We start from the raw sequence: 16,789 nt of genomic DNA on the forward strand, positions 1-16,789 counted from the left end.
TTAAAGAAAAGTAATTCCAGCATCTCCCGAAAATTTCTTAGCTTTCCTTTCTTAATAATATGATTATTTTCAAAAGAAACAATAAAATACTGTTGCCAAGGAATAGATTAATAAAATAACCATAGATAGAAACACATAACATACCAGTAGTAGCCAGAACAACATGAGGTCCACTTCCATAACTGAGAGAAACTAATTTTTTGCCACATAAAATATTTATTCTTCGAAGTTCGATGCTGCTCGGTACATCACCAATTCCCAAACATCCGCTGCAGTTCATGCCTAAAGCAAAAACCTATTAAGCAATGATACTGTCAATATCAAAATACTTTTATAAGCATGTATAATTAAAATATTTAAGAACACCCCAAAATGCATTTATAGTGAATTTTGAGTTTACACATTTGAGGATATATATTTTAGTCACATTTCTGCCATCCTTATATGTTCTGCCCTAAAGGAAATCAAAAGTGTACAATACTGTATATTTATTCTGTTTTTATGTTAGACCTGGGGAAAGCTACGTATTAAGCAAGGCAGAGAAGCCTCATGCCTTCCAAATTTTAAAACAAATGTGGGGGACTTCCGGTGGATTTTGCGCGCGCGATGGCGGCTACTTTGTAGCCGTCTCTCCTGGGTAAGTGTAAGAACCGCTATGAACAGCAGACACCAGCTGTTCAGCGGTTCAAAATCCCCCTCCCGGGCAAAGGGGGGGGTAGAGAGTGTCTGAATAGTGGTAGAGCCTCTTTTGCACCCCCCAAGTTTTTTTGGGGGGGGGTGAAAGGAGTGCTCCCACGGAGTTCAGACTTGTCTCCGCTTCCCAGCTGTTTTTGTCCTCAGGGACAAAACGAGCCGCTGCAAACACCTCCGTGCTTAAAGAGAACTGGTGAGTTTTTTTATAAACGGACAGAGCTGAGTAGAGGATTTAGTTTTTCCTTTCTTTGATTTATTTGGATTTTAAGTTTTAAGACTTGCTTCTATTTTTATTCTCTCTTTTTATTTTTTTTTCTTTGTTGAAAGGGAAAGTAAAATGGCGATCGGCAAATCTCTCGGTGTTTTTTTTTCTGAAGTTAGAATGCTGACCGGCAGGCTTTTTGGTGTTTCTCTTTCTTTCCTTTCTCTTTCCCTTTTTATTTTCTTATGATTGGAATGGTTGTTTTTGGTATCTCTAAGTATTTTTTTTGGAACGGACTTTTTCTATTTAATTAATTTTTTTTTTCTTCTCCCTTCTTTTTATGGTAATGACCCTTTTTTGAAGGACTTTTTTCTGTTTAATTTCCTGCAATTTTTAAGAAGGAGTAAAGCTTTTTTTAATTCTTTTTCTCTTCCTTTTTTTTCCCCCTTTTTTCTTTTTATTATAATGACCTTCTTTGGAGGGAGTTATGATTTTTGAAGGAATTTTTATAATTTTTTAAGAAGGGCTAAAGGTTTTTCTTTAAGATGGCTCCAAAGCGTCCAGGGATTTCTACAGCTTCTAAATCAACAGTTTCACCCTCTTCTGGGGGTCAGCTAATAACTATGAAGGATTTGCAAAACATGATGGGAGATGTTATAATTCAAATTAGGGCAGAAATGAAAAAGATTTTAGAGGAAAATAATAAGATCTTGAGACAAGATTTTGTTTTGGCTTTAGAAGGAGTTGCTTCTGTTCTTGAAAAGGTGAACTCCCATGTGGAAGAGGTAGCTGAAAAAGTGGACATAATGGAGGGGAAAATTGAAAGTATGGAAAAAGAAATGGAAAATGAGATTCTTATGCTTCAATATGGACAAATGGAATATGCCTTAAGAATCAGAGGCCTGGAAGAGTCTTTGCAAGGAGATTTGAAAGAGATGGTTGCAAAGGACTTTGCATTGATTTTGAATAAAGAAAAAGAGGGAATACTTAGTGAAATTGAAAAATTATTTAGGGTTAACTCTGTGGTGGCAGCACAGAAGAATCTGCCAAGAGATGTGGTAATTTACTTTGGTAAAAGATCTTTACGCAATGAAATTGTGCAAGCCTATTATAAGAAGAGATTTCAAATTGCTTCACAAGATGTCATAATTTTTAAGGAGATCCCATCTAAAATTTTAAGAAGAAGAAAGGAGTTTGCTTTTCTAGCAAATGAACTTAAAAAGAGAAAAATTCTATTCAGATGGGATGTTCCGACTGGAATGGTGGTGAACTACCTGGGGACATGTCATAGACTTAATACTGTTTTTCAAGCAAAAGATTTTTATACTTCGGTCCTGGGGGTATGTGCATCGCCATCTATTAGGTCTCAACAAGTCCAGATTGAGGAGCAGAAGACAACTTGTGTAGCACATAATTCCAAAGAAAAGCAGCAACAGAAGAAGGTTAAGGAAGTTTCATATTCAGTGGTCTCTGAATCTCTGGGAGATATTGGACCTACAAAGTCTTTGGAGCAATCTTCAAGGGTGGAATTGCTGCCTGAAATGGAAATTGGGAAATCTCAGTTTGAGGGGTATCAACAAGAGAGGAACGGGCAGAGGATAACTTGTATAACTTACAATTGTAAAGATCAATACAAGGAGGAATTTAAGGAATCCTTACCTGTATTGGCTTCGGAAGTTAGACCTACAAAGTCTTTGGAGCAATCTTCAGAAATGGAAATTGGGAAATTTCAGCTTGAGGGGCACCGACAAGAGAGGAACGGGCAGAGGATAACTTGTACAACTTATAATTGTGAAGATCAACACAAGGAGGAATTCACTGAGGAAGTTTTACAGGTATCGGTCCTTGAGACTGGTGCAACATATAAATGTAAAGAAAAAGTAACATATAAATGTAAAGAGAAAGACCAACAGAAGAAGGAGGTTGAGGAAGTTTCACAGGTACTGATTCCTGAGCTTGGGGGTCAACCAGGACTTACAAACTCTTTGGAGCGATCTTCAAGGGCAGAATTCCACGCATTCTTTTCGATGCTTGCGGGCAAGAGAGACTGATATGGATTGTGCTTATAGTAGATGCAACTGGCTATCAGACAGAAGATTATGGATATTGAATGAAAATTTTAGATACAAGAAGTTTACTATTGAGATTGTCGGAGAAGTAAAACTTATATCGTTTTTGGAAAATGTCTTATGTAATGTCTAAACATGTGTTTTGGGATAATAATATATTTCAGCTTTAAGTTTTAAACCTTTAATGATAATATTGTTTAAACTTGTGTTTTGAAGGGATTATAATTTGTTTATTTCAGTGAGGGGATTCTAATAAATTTGTGTTTCGAAGGGAGTATAACTTGTTTAAGTTTCAAGTAATGCTTAAATTTGGTTTTTAAATATTATTATTATATTTCTAAGAGAAAATAATTTGTTTAATTAAATGTCTAGATTTGTTTAGGAAAGAAAGTAATGTTTAAATCTGTGTTTTTGGAGGAAGTCTATATAGAATGATGATTGTATTTAGACTTGTTTAGGATTTAAAAGTGTTTCAAGTTTTTAAATATTATTATTAATATTTTTAAGAGAAAATAATTTGCTTAGATTTGTTTAGGATTTTTAAGTTTTTTTTTTTTTTGGATAGGTGAGAAGATTATGAAGATTGAAGGAAATATGTATTTATTTTAAGTTTTCTAAGAGTATTTAGTTTTAATGGTATAACAAAGGTTTATATGTTTATTTTTTTGTATTAGGATAAAGAAAGAGGGAGAAATTAGATTTTATATTATAGGCATAGATATTCAAAGAAAGTAATGTTTAAATTTGCGTTTTTGGAGGGAGTTTATATAGAATGATGATTGTATTTAAATTTGTTTAGGTTTTAAAAGTGTTTTAAGTTTTTTTCTTAATTAAGCCTGTACTTAGCTCTGGGAAGTTCAGGGGAGGGCTTGGGAGGTTGGGGAGGAGGGGGGTGAGGTAGGGTTGGGGGGGGTACGGGAAGGGGATTTGTTTTTGTAAAAATTTAAAAATTTTCAATTAAAAAAAAAAAAACAAATGTGCACAGGAAGATTCTTGGAAAACCAAGCTTCAGATTTGTATGGAATCGGAATAACTGAAGTTAAATTGATACCAAGGCAAATAGCTATTCACTGTTATATCTTCAAAAGTCACCTCATTATTTTCAGTTGCATAAAGAACTTCATTGCCAGCACTGCCAAACATGCAAGCCTGATAAATTGACTTCAATTCCTCTTGAGAGTGGAGAGCAAATAATGGCTATTTCCCAACATCCAGCATTTTCTGTTACAGTAAAAATACAGCCTTTACAAACATTGTGTAGTACTGTATGTCTACAGATAATGGAAATTTGTATAAAAGACAATATTTGTAGCTTGGTATTGAACTGTGGGAGTCTTTAATACCCTCTGAATTAGACTGATTTCTTGCAGACATTTCATTACCAAACTAGTAACATCATCAGTGCTAGTAGACATCCCACTTCCTACTAGCACTGATGATGTTACCTAGTTTGGTAATGAAACATCTGCAAGAAAACAACCGAGCTCAGAGAGCATCAAAGACCCCACAGGAGAGACTCTTGTATAATTACTTTTATTCTATACATTTGATTAATTATTCTATACATTTTATTAATTTATTACTGTTTTTTCACTTGTTCCAATCCTATCATTTTCCTTGGTTGTATCTAGAACAGTGGTTCTCAACCTTTTTAATGCCGCGACCCCCAACCGGTCGTAAGTTGAGGACTACTCAACCGGTCGTAAGTTGAGGACTACTCAACTGGTGCAGCACCGTTTGCAGAATGGGACTTTTGGCGGGCTCAGCAGGGCAGAGACAGCCTGGACAATTCCTATTGGCTTTTGAAAGCCAATAGAATTAGACTCTATTCAAGAGAGTCTATTCTATTGGCTTTCAAAAGCCAATAGAATAAAAGGGAGTAGCACAGCTAAGGAAAAGGGGGAAAAAATGGCGGACTGCGTTGTTTGGCAACCCCCGTGAAATGGTCGTTCGACCCCAAATGGGATCCCGACCCACAGGTTGAGAACCACTGATCTAGAACTACATAAATATTAACATGTCATCTGTTAAACTGTCTATCTACGATGGGAAAAGTCTATTACAACTATCTGCCCTGAACATTCCCTGCCCTAACTTTTGAAGCTCACTGGATGGAACAGCAATATCAGACATTTCTTTTAGGATTCAGATCAAGCAAAGGATAGCCAAATCACTATCAGCAGACTTTACTCACTGATATCTTAACAGAACATAATCCCACAAGTCACTTGGGATAATTTCCAAAACATCCTCTCTTACCAGGATACTGATCGAAACAGAAATCATGATGTTCATAATCCTCTCAAATTTTCTCTATTTTTCTTTTTAAAGTAAAATATTTTGCTTTTATTAAATACTGAAATTAAAATTTTCAAGAGAGGGAAACTTCAACCTCAGGAGCTGCATTGCAAAGATGGAAGTGGATTAGTGTATTCCAAACAATACTACAAGAGAGGTCCCATCTCCTATATGCAGAGTTCTCCTCACAGCTATATGAGGTACACCAGAACAAAGCTATCCCAATTGGAATATAGCCATTTTGTTGTCAAAATGTAGAAACAATGACTTTATAACTTTCATAACTAGTTCAATGTGATATTGTTGCAAGAAATCTGGTTTTCAACCTATTTGGCATTAAACTTTGGTCAAGAGATCTGCATAACCACTGTGTACTAGTGAGTAGGGGATACAACTATCTATGGAACAATCTTCTAATGTAGGGGAAAATGAAAGTTTTGTCTATACTGATTCTTTTGGAGCTATGTGCATTTGTATGCTGCCATTATTCATGACTCAAACATCCCTAATCATAAAATGTTAGAATACCTTAGTCATGGGATCTGTCTTACCTTTTCAGCAACCCTTGGGATCTGTACAGGCAGCTTACGATCCAACAAGTCTTATGACATGTGAATAATCTACAATAGTCTGCAAGAAAGTGTTAGGAACATACCAATATGTAAGGTCTGCTTTGGAAATGCAGGTACTTATTCCAGTTTTTCCTGCCAGCCAGCTGAGTTAGTGGAGAGTAGACGCCTCTTCCTAGTTGCTAAAAAGAAAACAATTCTCATACAGACCACTGAAAGAGAAAATATATTATTTATTTGTCAAATATATTTGCTACCTATCTTGCGATAGAGCCACTCTAGGCAGTTTACAATAAAAGGGAAGGTAAATGAAAAGCATGTGAATATTAGTAAAATAACAGAACAACAAAATAAACAATGAAGAACAACACAATGAGAATCCATCAATATTATAATAAAAAAGATGGACGGGTGGAGAGCTGAGGTGGAGTTTGCCACCTCAGCTCCAGCACCCAGCAGCCACCTCCTGCGTGGAATTGCCCCATTTGGTCCCCAGACCAATGGGCAGAGCCACGTCTTTAGGCGGAAGGATAGGATATGTCAAGGCAGTGCGTATGCCACTCAGACGATGACTAAAAAAAAAGATAAAGCGTGTTCTATGTGCCATCATTCACGTTTGGCCTGTTTTAAATTTTCTCACCCCACCACTAGGACCCATGTCGAAATTCAGTGTCACATGTAAACATTAGGAACAGCCACACTGCCAGCTCCTCTCAAGGAACGGTTGCAAATTTTGCAACCTTCGAACCTCTGAAGGACTACGGTATTATGTTTAGTTTTGAACTCTTTCATTTGTGTCGCTCACAAAAGGACCTATACACGTGAATTAGCTTTTGTGGCCGTAATTGCCAGAAATTTCTAAAATGTTTCTGGGGCGGGGAGGACGAGGACGACCGTGAGGGAGCCTAGGCAAGCACGACCCCCCCCCCTACCCCGCTAAATAAGCTCGGTCGCAGAGGAACTAGCTTCTGTTCCCAGGGAGTTCAAACAAGAGAAAAGGACGAGGCCGTCTGCATCTCCCCCCTGCGGTCTCCTGCAGGGGCAATGCCTCGTCCAAACGTACCTCCAGCATCCTAGCCGCTCCAGCAGGGGTACCAACCCAGCAGGTAAGAGAAACAGAGCGGCAATTTCTGTCCCGTCGTCCTGTAAGACGCGACGCTCCCGTGGCTTCTGATTCGCGATGCCCAGAGCGGCGGGTGGGACTTGGGGGTGGCCGCGGGTGGGCTTTCGCGTTTGTTTTGATGAAAGAAGGTGGCGTGTAGCTATCCGGGAGCAGCGAGAGTTGGGGTGGTTTCGGTCTCTTCACTCCTGGGGTGAAATCTCGTTAAATGGCAGTACTGCAAGGGGAACATTTTGTGGGTCCCACTGTCACCAGTGATGGTCTTGATTAGCGGGCTTGCATAAAATGATAGCTTTGGATCAAAATACAGGCAAAAACCTTCCCTCCGAAGGGGGTCGAGTGAGATAATAATAACGTGCTTAGTCAGGGCTAGAGCAGGAGGAATATAACCTCGTTATGTAGCCAAAGCCTATCCACTCTCAAACCCAAGGGCCATTGGGGACTATGGACCCGCAGGAAGTGCTGCCATGGCTCTTCCCTCCCGCTGAGACGCCGCTGCTGCCGAAAGGGCTGCTCAGGTGTGGTTGAGGGAGCCTCTGCCCGCCCAGGGAGCCCCGTGCACAGAGGCGGGGATAGAATGGAGACCCCCCTCCTCCCCGGCCAGTCTCCATGGGGCCCGCGCTTCCTTTCTGAATAGGATCAAGCCCATCGAGGAAAGGAAGCCCTGTTGTTCCTTTAATTTACCTTCTGTTGAGAAATGTAGGTTTAGTAATTTGGTTCCTCTGCTTTATGAATGAAAGAGGTGGTGTTGAACATTGGTTATTACATGAGATGATGAAATACCTTGGACTATAAAATCTTACTTGACAAACGACTTCTATTATAAAGACCACCTATAATACGCGAAAAGAGGCCCCATACCTAGTTATAAAATTATTTTTAACATCTGATTTTAAAGTCCTCAACTTAACACACTATTAAGAGAATATGGATGAAGACCAGGAAAAGCTCCTTTCCATGTTGAAAGCAATACATGAAACCATTCTTTCAGTTTGTGACAAAATAAGATGCAACATAAAAAAACAAGATGCCAGCTTAAATATACAAACTCAAATTTTGACTACAACCAAAGAATTAACAATGCAGAAGATAACAGAAGAAGTGGAACAATCAAATACTAAGACAGAAGACTCAATTGACCAACCAATACAGTTAATGGAAAATCCAGAAAAGGGAGCGACAACACTGAAAATGGAAAAGACTTTCTATATAAATCAGAAGAAATTTGAGGAAAAGGAAGAAGAACAGATTGAATGGAAGATAAACATCTCAGGACAATCATGGGGAATTGGAATAATAGGGAGACAATCTAATGAACACAAATGGGCTAGTAGTCCTTCCAAAAAAATGGCAACTAAATAGTCTCTCTAATTTCAAATAATATATATAATAATAGAGGGAGATCTATTTGATGATTTAAAAGCATTGACATGGAAGGCTAATTGGCAAAGGAAGAAAGCCAGAATAAGGCTGAAGAAAATTGGGGTTTTGATTTATTAGAGGGGCTTTCATATTATTAATTAGAGGGTTAAAGGGAGAAGTTGAGATAAGGGGAATTTTGGTCATTAAATGTAAAATATTTGGAAATTAGTTGAAAATAAGGATTCTATTTGTTTAATATTTAAAAATTAGATCCAAAAGAAAAAAAGTGAATATGCTTGATTTATTGATTAACCCAGACAATATATATAATGGTTTTGATTTATTGAAGGGGATACTGTATTATTAATTAGATGATTTAATATGGTGGGAAATAAATAACTTTTAGAAAATAGAATAAAACTATACTCAAATAGATAAGATGTATATTTTGAATAGTCGATTCTGTTATGAATTGAGATAAGGGAAACTTCGGTTACCTAAAGCCTGGAAATTATAAATATCAAATGTTATATTTGAATATTGATGGGAAATTAAAAATTGGGAAAAAACCAATAACAGGACATTGATTGCCTATAAAGATTGAATGTAAAAGTAATTAAGATATGTATAAGCTAAAAATTTATTGATAAATGTAATAATGATGTTTTTACTTAGTTTATATAATAAGAAATGTATTAGCTTAAATATGAGATAGTAGATATTAAGAGAAAACGAGAGGAAATATTTGATGTTGTAACTTGAGATTTGTACTAAAGATTTTTGTATGTTATTGAACTATTGATTAACCCAGCCACCACGTTGCTTTTTAAATACCTAAATGTAAAATTAGAAAACTAATAAAATATTATTTTAAAAAAAGAAAGAGTGGCATTGTATGCATATTCAGGAAGTTGCTCGCTCTGGCTTCTTCGGCTGCTCCTTTGGATTGTGTCAGAACCCATATTTTAAAGGGCCTTTTCCTTTTCTCTCTTTACCCATGTTGCATTCTCTTCTCTCCCTGGGTTGTGCCATGCTCCTGGAGGGGAGGGGGGAAGCGCTTGGGTTTTATTGCCTTGTTTCTTCTATTGCTACAATGTAACACTGTGCTATTCCTGCATTTCATCTTCTGTGAACATCTTTCTTCCCTGCTGTCAGCTAGAAAGGGGGGAGGAGAATGGAATGTACCTCTGGCAACTGTGTTATCTCCGCGTTCACAAGGGAAGGTGCAAAGAGCCACCTAAACATCGGAGATGGCCTGATGTTATCTCCTTTTTCCCACAACAAACTTAACACCCTGGGATTGGGCTGTTTGAACCAACCGGATGAATTATGGGGTGGGACTATGCTTGGGGATACTTTTTAATCTATTGATCTGGCGGGAAACCCTCAGATCCTGTCTATTATGCCTACTATCAGCTTTTCCTAATAAAAGCTCCTTTTGGAAGAAACTGCTTCCACGAGTTCTACTTTCTTGGGATGAGGTATTGAGTGGGCCCTGACATATTCAGCCGAATTATTTCCTGTCCCTTTACTATCGGTGGCATGTGCTTTCTTTCGTAAGAAAATACTGTAATGTAACTTCAGAGGGTTACTGCTGCAAGAGGGTTAGGCATGTCTGGAGTGGAAGGGGCCCCTTCCAGGATTTCTTGTTTTGATGTCCCAGTCTAGCACATTGTTTAGGGCAGGGCCTTTAAAATTTATAGTATTGTAGTTCCCTAAAACGATAAATGAATTTGTGTAATCTTCTACATGAATAAAACTGTTTTGTTGAGGTTAGAATTCTGCAAGAAAGGCACCATTTACTAAAACTGTCATCATGGTTCCAGACTTAAGTTGTTTTAACAGCCATCTTTAATTTTTTTCTCAATTTTTAAAAACTAGAATTTAAACAAAATTCTAAACTTCACTCCTATATGTGCTTGTATTTTGCTGGTCATTTTTTATTTTTATCCTGCCTTCATTATTTTTATAAACTCTAGGTGGCAAGTATACATCCTTTCTGATCCTATTATCCTCACAACCATCCTGTAATATGGGTTGGCTGAGAGTGAGTGACTGGCTCAAGGTCACCCAGCTGACTTTCATGTCTAAGGCAGGATTGGAACTGTCAGTCTCTTGGTTTCTAGGCAGCAATTAAATTTTTTGAAAAGAATTATATATAGATACTTCTAAATGCTGCAGTCGGAACTTACCAGCTGAGTTTGACTGATAGCTGTTTGGCACTTTTGAACCTCACTCCCTGTGTTGCTTGCACAAGGCTGCTATTGCTTAAGTAAAGCAGGACAAAGTTATCACTTTGTACAAACATAATAAGCAAACAATTTGTTTTTTAAATGTGTCCCATCCCCTGAAATCATGATCCAGAGTTTGAAAATCTTTGTCTTAGAGCTACCACATCTGGCCCTCAAATGTCTCTAGGTCTAGGATGACCCCTAGAACACAGGAGTTTTCTGTACTGACACTTCTTTTTCAGATTTTTTACAAAACAGATCTGGTAGCCAATCCAGCTTCCTATCCAAATATTAATCAGGTTAATACCCTCACCAGTTTCCCTTTTCTGTATTTTTCTATTTGTTGCAATCTTTTTAATAATGATTATAATATGGTGAAGGAAAAAAATCAGTTTTTTTACTAAATCTGTCCTGCCCGCCTACCATCTATCCCTCACCATCAGCCAGAACCATCCCAAAGCCTTGAAATGAGTAGTCTATAAAATATTAGTACCTTTATCACCTAAGAATATTGAATTCCTCATGCATACGGATATAAATCTCAAAAGTTCTTTAAGATTGAAAAGTTCTTTGAATATTACTATTTAAAATGACTCAGAGATTCTGTTCCAGAAACGAATGTGAAGTAGAGAGAAACATTTACTTTTTTATTTGGGACGGACAAAAGCTGGCTAATAATGCTGCAATCGTTACACTTCTGTCTCTTATGTTATTATACAAATGGATTGTTGTTTCATGTTTAATTTGATCACATAATGGATCTAGGTTCGTGAAGAAATGCACCTGTCTATTCCATCTTCTTAGTAGCTCCATATTAGTCACAGCATTAATAACAGTAGTCATCCATGTGGCTGCCAGTGTGGTTGATGTACTTACATCTGAAGAGGTCAGCTTCACTGTTATGAAGACTGAAATGTGGATGAGAACTGTCACAACTCCTAAGAACACATTTAAAGTCCAAATTATGTTGAAAGCACTTTTTTTCAGCCTCAGCTGATGATAGATTGATTCAGTACATTGCACTCCTGATGAACAGGAAATACTTAAGGAGACAGGCACGGTTCTGAAAATAGTTCTAGTATATATAGCTAAATTAAGTACCATTTTCAAACACGGAGTTTCCTACTACCAAATATTTAATCAGTTTTGAGCATTGTAAGCAATGTCACTCCAGTGTTTCTCAGCCCTTTTCTTCCTGTTCCTCTCAGCCATTACAATGGCAGCTACAACAGTTACAAATACGGTAAAAGTTATGACAAGAACAGTCACTGTCTCAGCAATGCAAAGTTCCGTATCTACAGCTGGCAGGGGCAGATTTCTCAAGAGATGGGGCTCCATGCATGTCATGTTATAGTAATCTTCCAAGATTAGTCTCCCGACACTGTGCAGTTTTGCAAAAACTCTCTGAAGATCACAGTCACACAACCAGGGATTGTCTGAGAGTAAGAGGTGAGTTCCAGGGGTTTTCAAAGATAATAATGTTTTGAATTTAATATGCTCAATTTTATTGTGGATCAAGTTAAGTATTGTAAGGTGGCTTAATGGAATAAAGGCTTCAGGAGAAATAGTTTTTATCATATTACCCTCCAAGTTCAGGATCTCTAAGTGTTGCAGCATAGAAAATAGTCTAGCATGTAGGGCATGAAGGCAATTGTTCTGAAGATAAAGTTGCCTCAAGCAAGTAAGACTGCGGAAAGTCCCCATTTTTATGGAGGAAATGTTATTATTTTGCAAATTCAGCTTCTGAAGGTTTTCAAAGTACTGAAAATTTTTGTACTGTAGCTCTTGCAGTTTATTGTAGGCCAAAATAAGTTCATAGAGTGAAATAAGACCCACTGAAAAACTATTGCCAAGAAACGAGATATCATTTCTACTAATATCAAGCTTGTGGAGTCTGTCCAATGAAATGAATGTTCTTTCTCCAACTTTGTGGATGGAGTTGCCGCTCAAAAGGAGAACCTGCAACTTCCACAGGAAACGTAGAGATTTCCAAGGAATAGAATACAAGTTGTTGTGAGAAAGGTCCAAGTGTTCTGCATCAGGGGGAAAGGTTAGATTTGACACCAGAGCATGAACTCCTGAACAGTTCACAAACATTGTCCCTTCTTTGCAAAAACAGATTTTCTTGCAGGCTTGGTAGATTCTAGAATCACTGTGTGAAGAAGCAAACCAAAGCCAGACTAAGTAATGGAAATACATATTCTGTGCTTTTGATGATTCCTGTTGGATAATACAAATAAAATACATATTTTAGAAAAAATTGCATAATGCATAATTAAATTTTAATTACAGACAACCCTCGACTTATGACCACAATTGAGCTCAACATTTATGTTGTTAAGTGAGAAATTTGTTAAATGAGTTTTGCCCCATTTTATGACTTTTTGCCACATTTGTTAAGTGAATCACTGCAGTTGTAAAGTTAGAAATATGATTGTTAAGTGAATCCAACTTCCCATTGACTTTGCTTATCAAAGGGTCGCAAAAGGGGATCACATGACCCCTAGACACTGCAACCATCATGAATACAAACCAGTTGCCAAGCAGCTGAATTTTGATCATGTGACCACGGGGATGCTACAACAGTCATAAGTGTGAAAAATAGTCATACATTACTTTTTTCAATGCTATTGCAACTTTGAATGGTCACTAAATGACCTGTTGTAAGTTGAGGACTACCTGTATTATCATGAGATTAAGTTGTTATTTCATTGACATGTCTCCTCTATACTTAATAAATTGCCAGGCTGTCAAGTCCTCAGCATTTTCCACAGATTTTGACTTACAGTTCAGTTAGGCTATTGGCTGTATGCCTGTTAAGGCTCTTCAGCACATAACATGGCAGATTTAAATAAGAATCTATTATTTAAAAGTGAATACACCATTAAAATGATTGATGTCCAAAGGAGCAGTTGTTTTGAGTTCCATTGCTCCCAATGGCATTAACAATCAAAATATCATCTGATAGAACATTCCAAATAGGTCTGTTTGTTCTGCACTTATGATAAAGGAAATTTGATTTCATCTACATCTCTACATTTTAATGCAAATATTGGTAACTTGATAGGTTTGGGATACATCTTTTAAAAAGCACAGTGGATTATTAGTGTAACTACTTTTTCTGTATTTTTAATAAGGGAATAGGCTATCTATAAGCAGAAAGAAATGAAATAACAAATCAAGGAAGGGAGGTTTGACCTTATATTTCCTTTAATTAAAAACTTATCATTTAAGAGACAAGTAGTAAAAATTAACTTTATTCAGTTAGTTTAGTGGATATTCACTTTGAATGTTTCATCATAGGCACTATGACAATTTAAATTAAGATTTTTATTTCAGAATTCTTATTTTGTAGGACATTTCTAATTTAAAACATTTCTATACTGTTTCAATCAATAGACTCCCAAGGTGGTCCAAAAGTTTGACATAGCTTAAAAAATTTAAAATATTTAGACATACAGTATACCATTTACCAATTGGCAAACCATGAAAAGCTTATTTAATTCCTTAGAGAAGATGCTTATAAATAAGATACCACAATACCAACGAAGAAAAAAAATAACAGCTCTCAAAAGAAACCAGCATGGCTGCATAAAGAACTCTCTGATAAATTGAAAGACAAAAAGGACAAGTATAAAAAGTGGAAAGAGGGGCAGATAACTAAGGCAGAATATCAGCAAATAGCCTGAGCCTGCAAAGATGGAGTGAGAAAAGCTAAGTCTCAAAATGAACTAAGGCTTGCAACAAAAGTCAAAAATAAAAAAAGCTTCTTTCAACATGTAAAAAACAAGAAAAAAGTTAAGGAAATGATTGGTCCATTAGTGGGAGAAAGTGGCAAGAAGGTGACAAGCAACAAAGAGAAAGCAGAACTAAACTCCTTTTTTGCATCTGTATTTATACAAAGGGAAAAAGAATAGTCCAACCTATCAAAAACAGTACCTTAAAAAAACAGATTAGAAACACAAGTTAAGATAAGCAAGAAAATGATAAGTGAGCACCTGTCCACCCTAGATGAGTTCAAATCACCAGGACCAGATGGATTACACCCCAAGGTTCTGAATGAACTGGCAGATGTGATCTCAGAACCACTGAACTATATCTTTCAAAGATCTTGGAGCACTGGGGAACTACCAGAGGACTGGAAAAGAGCTGAATTAGTTCCCATCTTCAAAAAAGGAAAAAAAATGGATCAGGAAATTACAGACCTATTACTGACCCCAATACCTCGGAAGATCTTGGAAAGGATAATCAACCAATGAATCAGCGAACACCTAGAGGCAAACAAAGTCATTACCAAAAGCCAACATGGCTTTGTGAAAAACAGATCATGCCAGACAAATCTCATTGACCAAGTGAGAAAATTAGTGGATCAGAGGAATACTGTGGATATAATTTACTTGAACTTCAGTAAGGCATTTGATAAAGTAGATCACAACATTACTCGATAAGATAGAAAAATGTGGGTAAGACAACATCACCATCAGATGGATTCGTAGCTGGCTGACTGCCCATACGCAGTGTGTGGTCCTCAATGGAATTGCATCTACATGGAGGGAAGTGTGTAGTAGGGTGCCCAGGGCTCTGTTCTGGGCCCAGTGCTCTTCAACATCTTCATCAATGATTTGGATGAGGGGATAGATGGGAAACTCATCAAATTTGCAAGCGACACCAAGCTGGCAGGAATAGCCAATACTCCAGAAGATAGGCTTAAGATACAGAAGGATCTTGACAGATTTGAACATTGGGTGCTAGAATTGGGTATGTCTAGTTTAATGAAGAGAAGGATGAGGGGGGACATGATAACAGTGTTCCAATATCTCAGGGGTTGCCACAAAAAAGAGAGAGTCAAGCTATTCTTCAAAGCACCTGAAGGCAGGACAAGAAGCAGCAGATGGAAATTAACCAAAGAGAGAAGCAACCTAGAACTAAGGAGAAACCTCCTGACCATTAGAACAATTAATCAGTGGGACAACCTGCCTCCAGAAGCTGTTAATGCTCCAACACTGAAAGTTTTTAAGAAGAGATTGGACAGCCATTTGTCTGAAATGGTATAGGGTTTCCTGCCTGAGCACGGGTTGGACTAGATGACCTCTAAGGTCCCTTTCAACTTTATTATTATTAGGTAAGATGCTGCTCTACTGAGTGGGGGAGAACTAGAGTAGTTTATGATGAAATAAGGAACAGCTTCATCTTAAACAAAATAGACCTTGAGATAATTTGACTTGATGAAGAGTGTGGGTTTTCTTTTCCTGATACTCACCAAAATCTTTTCTTTTCTTTTTTTTATTAAGTTTTTTGAAATTTTACAAAAACAAAACAACCCATCCCCAAACCTCCCCAACCCTCCCATTCCCTCCCCCGGCCTTCCCAGAGCTGAACATAGACTTAATTAAAATTTCTTCAAATAATCTTAAAAAAAATATAAACCATGAATAAATCTAAATATTAAATACATTAATTAAACAAACTATAAGATAATTAACAATCATATATATATATATAAAAACATAAATACCAAAAGAATAATACTTGAAAGAAAAAAGAATAAAGAAAAGGAAAAAAGAAAAAGATAAAAGAATGTATAATAAAAATAAAAGATAAAAATAAAAAAAGAAATAAAATCTATAAGATGTTTTAAATTTTAAATATAAGTTATTGAAAAACTAAATAGTATTTTTTAATATCCAACTTATATTGTATAAAATCTATCCATTTTTTCCATACTGCAAAATACTTCTCCTGTGCAAAATCTTTTCTTTAAAAGATTTTGTTAAAAGATCATGAGCTTGAAAGGGCATCATTTCAAACCCAAGATATTTATATTCTTTATCTTCAATTGATAAAGATGCCACATTACAAAATAGGAATGGGCAACCCACAGTTTTCAAATGTTTGCTTTGTAATGTAGCATCCAGAACACAGATAATTATTGTAAACATGCCTTATCATTGTGAGATGGAAAACATGAAAACCAGCATGAGCTATAGAAGAGGTTCCTGAGGACCTTATTCTCATTTTACATAAACATAGCTATGACAACGATCCACAATATATTAATTGTGTATGATCTCCCAAAGTGATGAAATGTAGTAAATTATTTGAGGAGTGTTGTTAATGCATGAAATGTGAGAGTAAGCTGTCACAGCACTTGTGTATGAATGGAGAAACCTAAATAGTCCCAATTTTTTTCAAAGTAAAATTACCCATATAAAGTGGAAAAAAATATTAATGGTTTTCAAACACTG

At 36.7% G+C, this 16,789-nt stretch overlaps 1 protein-coding gene across 1 annotated transcript; it reads right to left on the reverse strand.

The window, feature by feature from the left end:
- Positions 1 to 11,182: 11,182 nt before the first annotated feature.
- On the reverse strand, positions 11,183 to 12,825 carry LOC120300422 (slit homolog 3 protein-like). Its single transcript, XM_039326412.1, has one exon. The coding sequence runs from the start codon at positions 12,789 to 12,791 to the stop codon at positions 11,685 to 11,687; it is 1,107 nt and encodes a 368-aa protein (XP_039182346.1). The 5' UTR covers positions 12,792 to 12,825; the 3' UTR covers positions 11,183 to 11,684.
- Positions 12,826 to 16,789: the final 3,964 nt, after the last annotated feature.

Source organism: Crotalus tigris, unplaced genomic scaffold, assembly GCF_016545835.1.
Source record: "Crotalus tigris isolate CLP2741 ecotype Arizona unplaced genomic scaffold, ASM1654583v1 scf7180000024340.7048381, whole genome shotgun sequence".
NCBI lineage: Eukaryota > Metazoa > Chordata > Lepidosauria > Squamata > Viperidae > Crotalus > Crotalus tigris.

Coding starts and splice junctions, on each gene's coding strand:
- LOC120300422 (XM_039326412.1), bottom strand. CDS start 12,791: ATGTATTTTATTTGTATTATCCAACAGGAATCATCAAAAGCACAGAAT.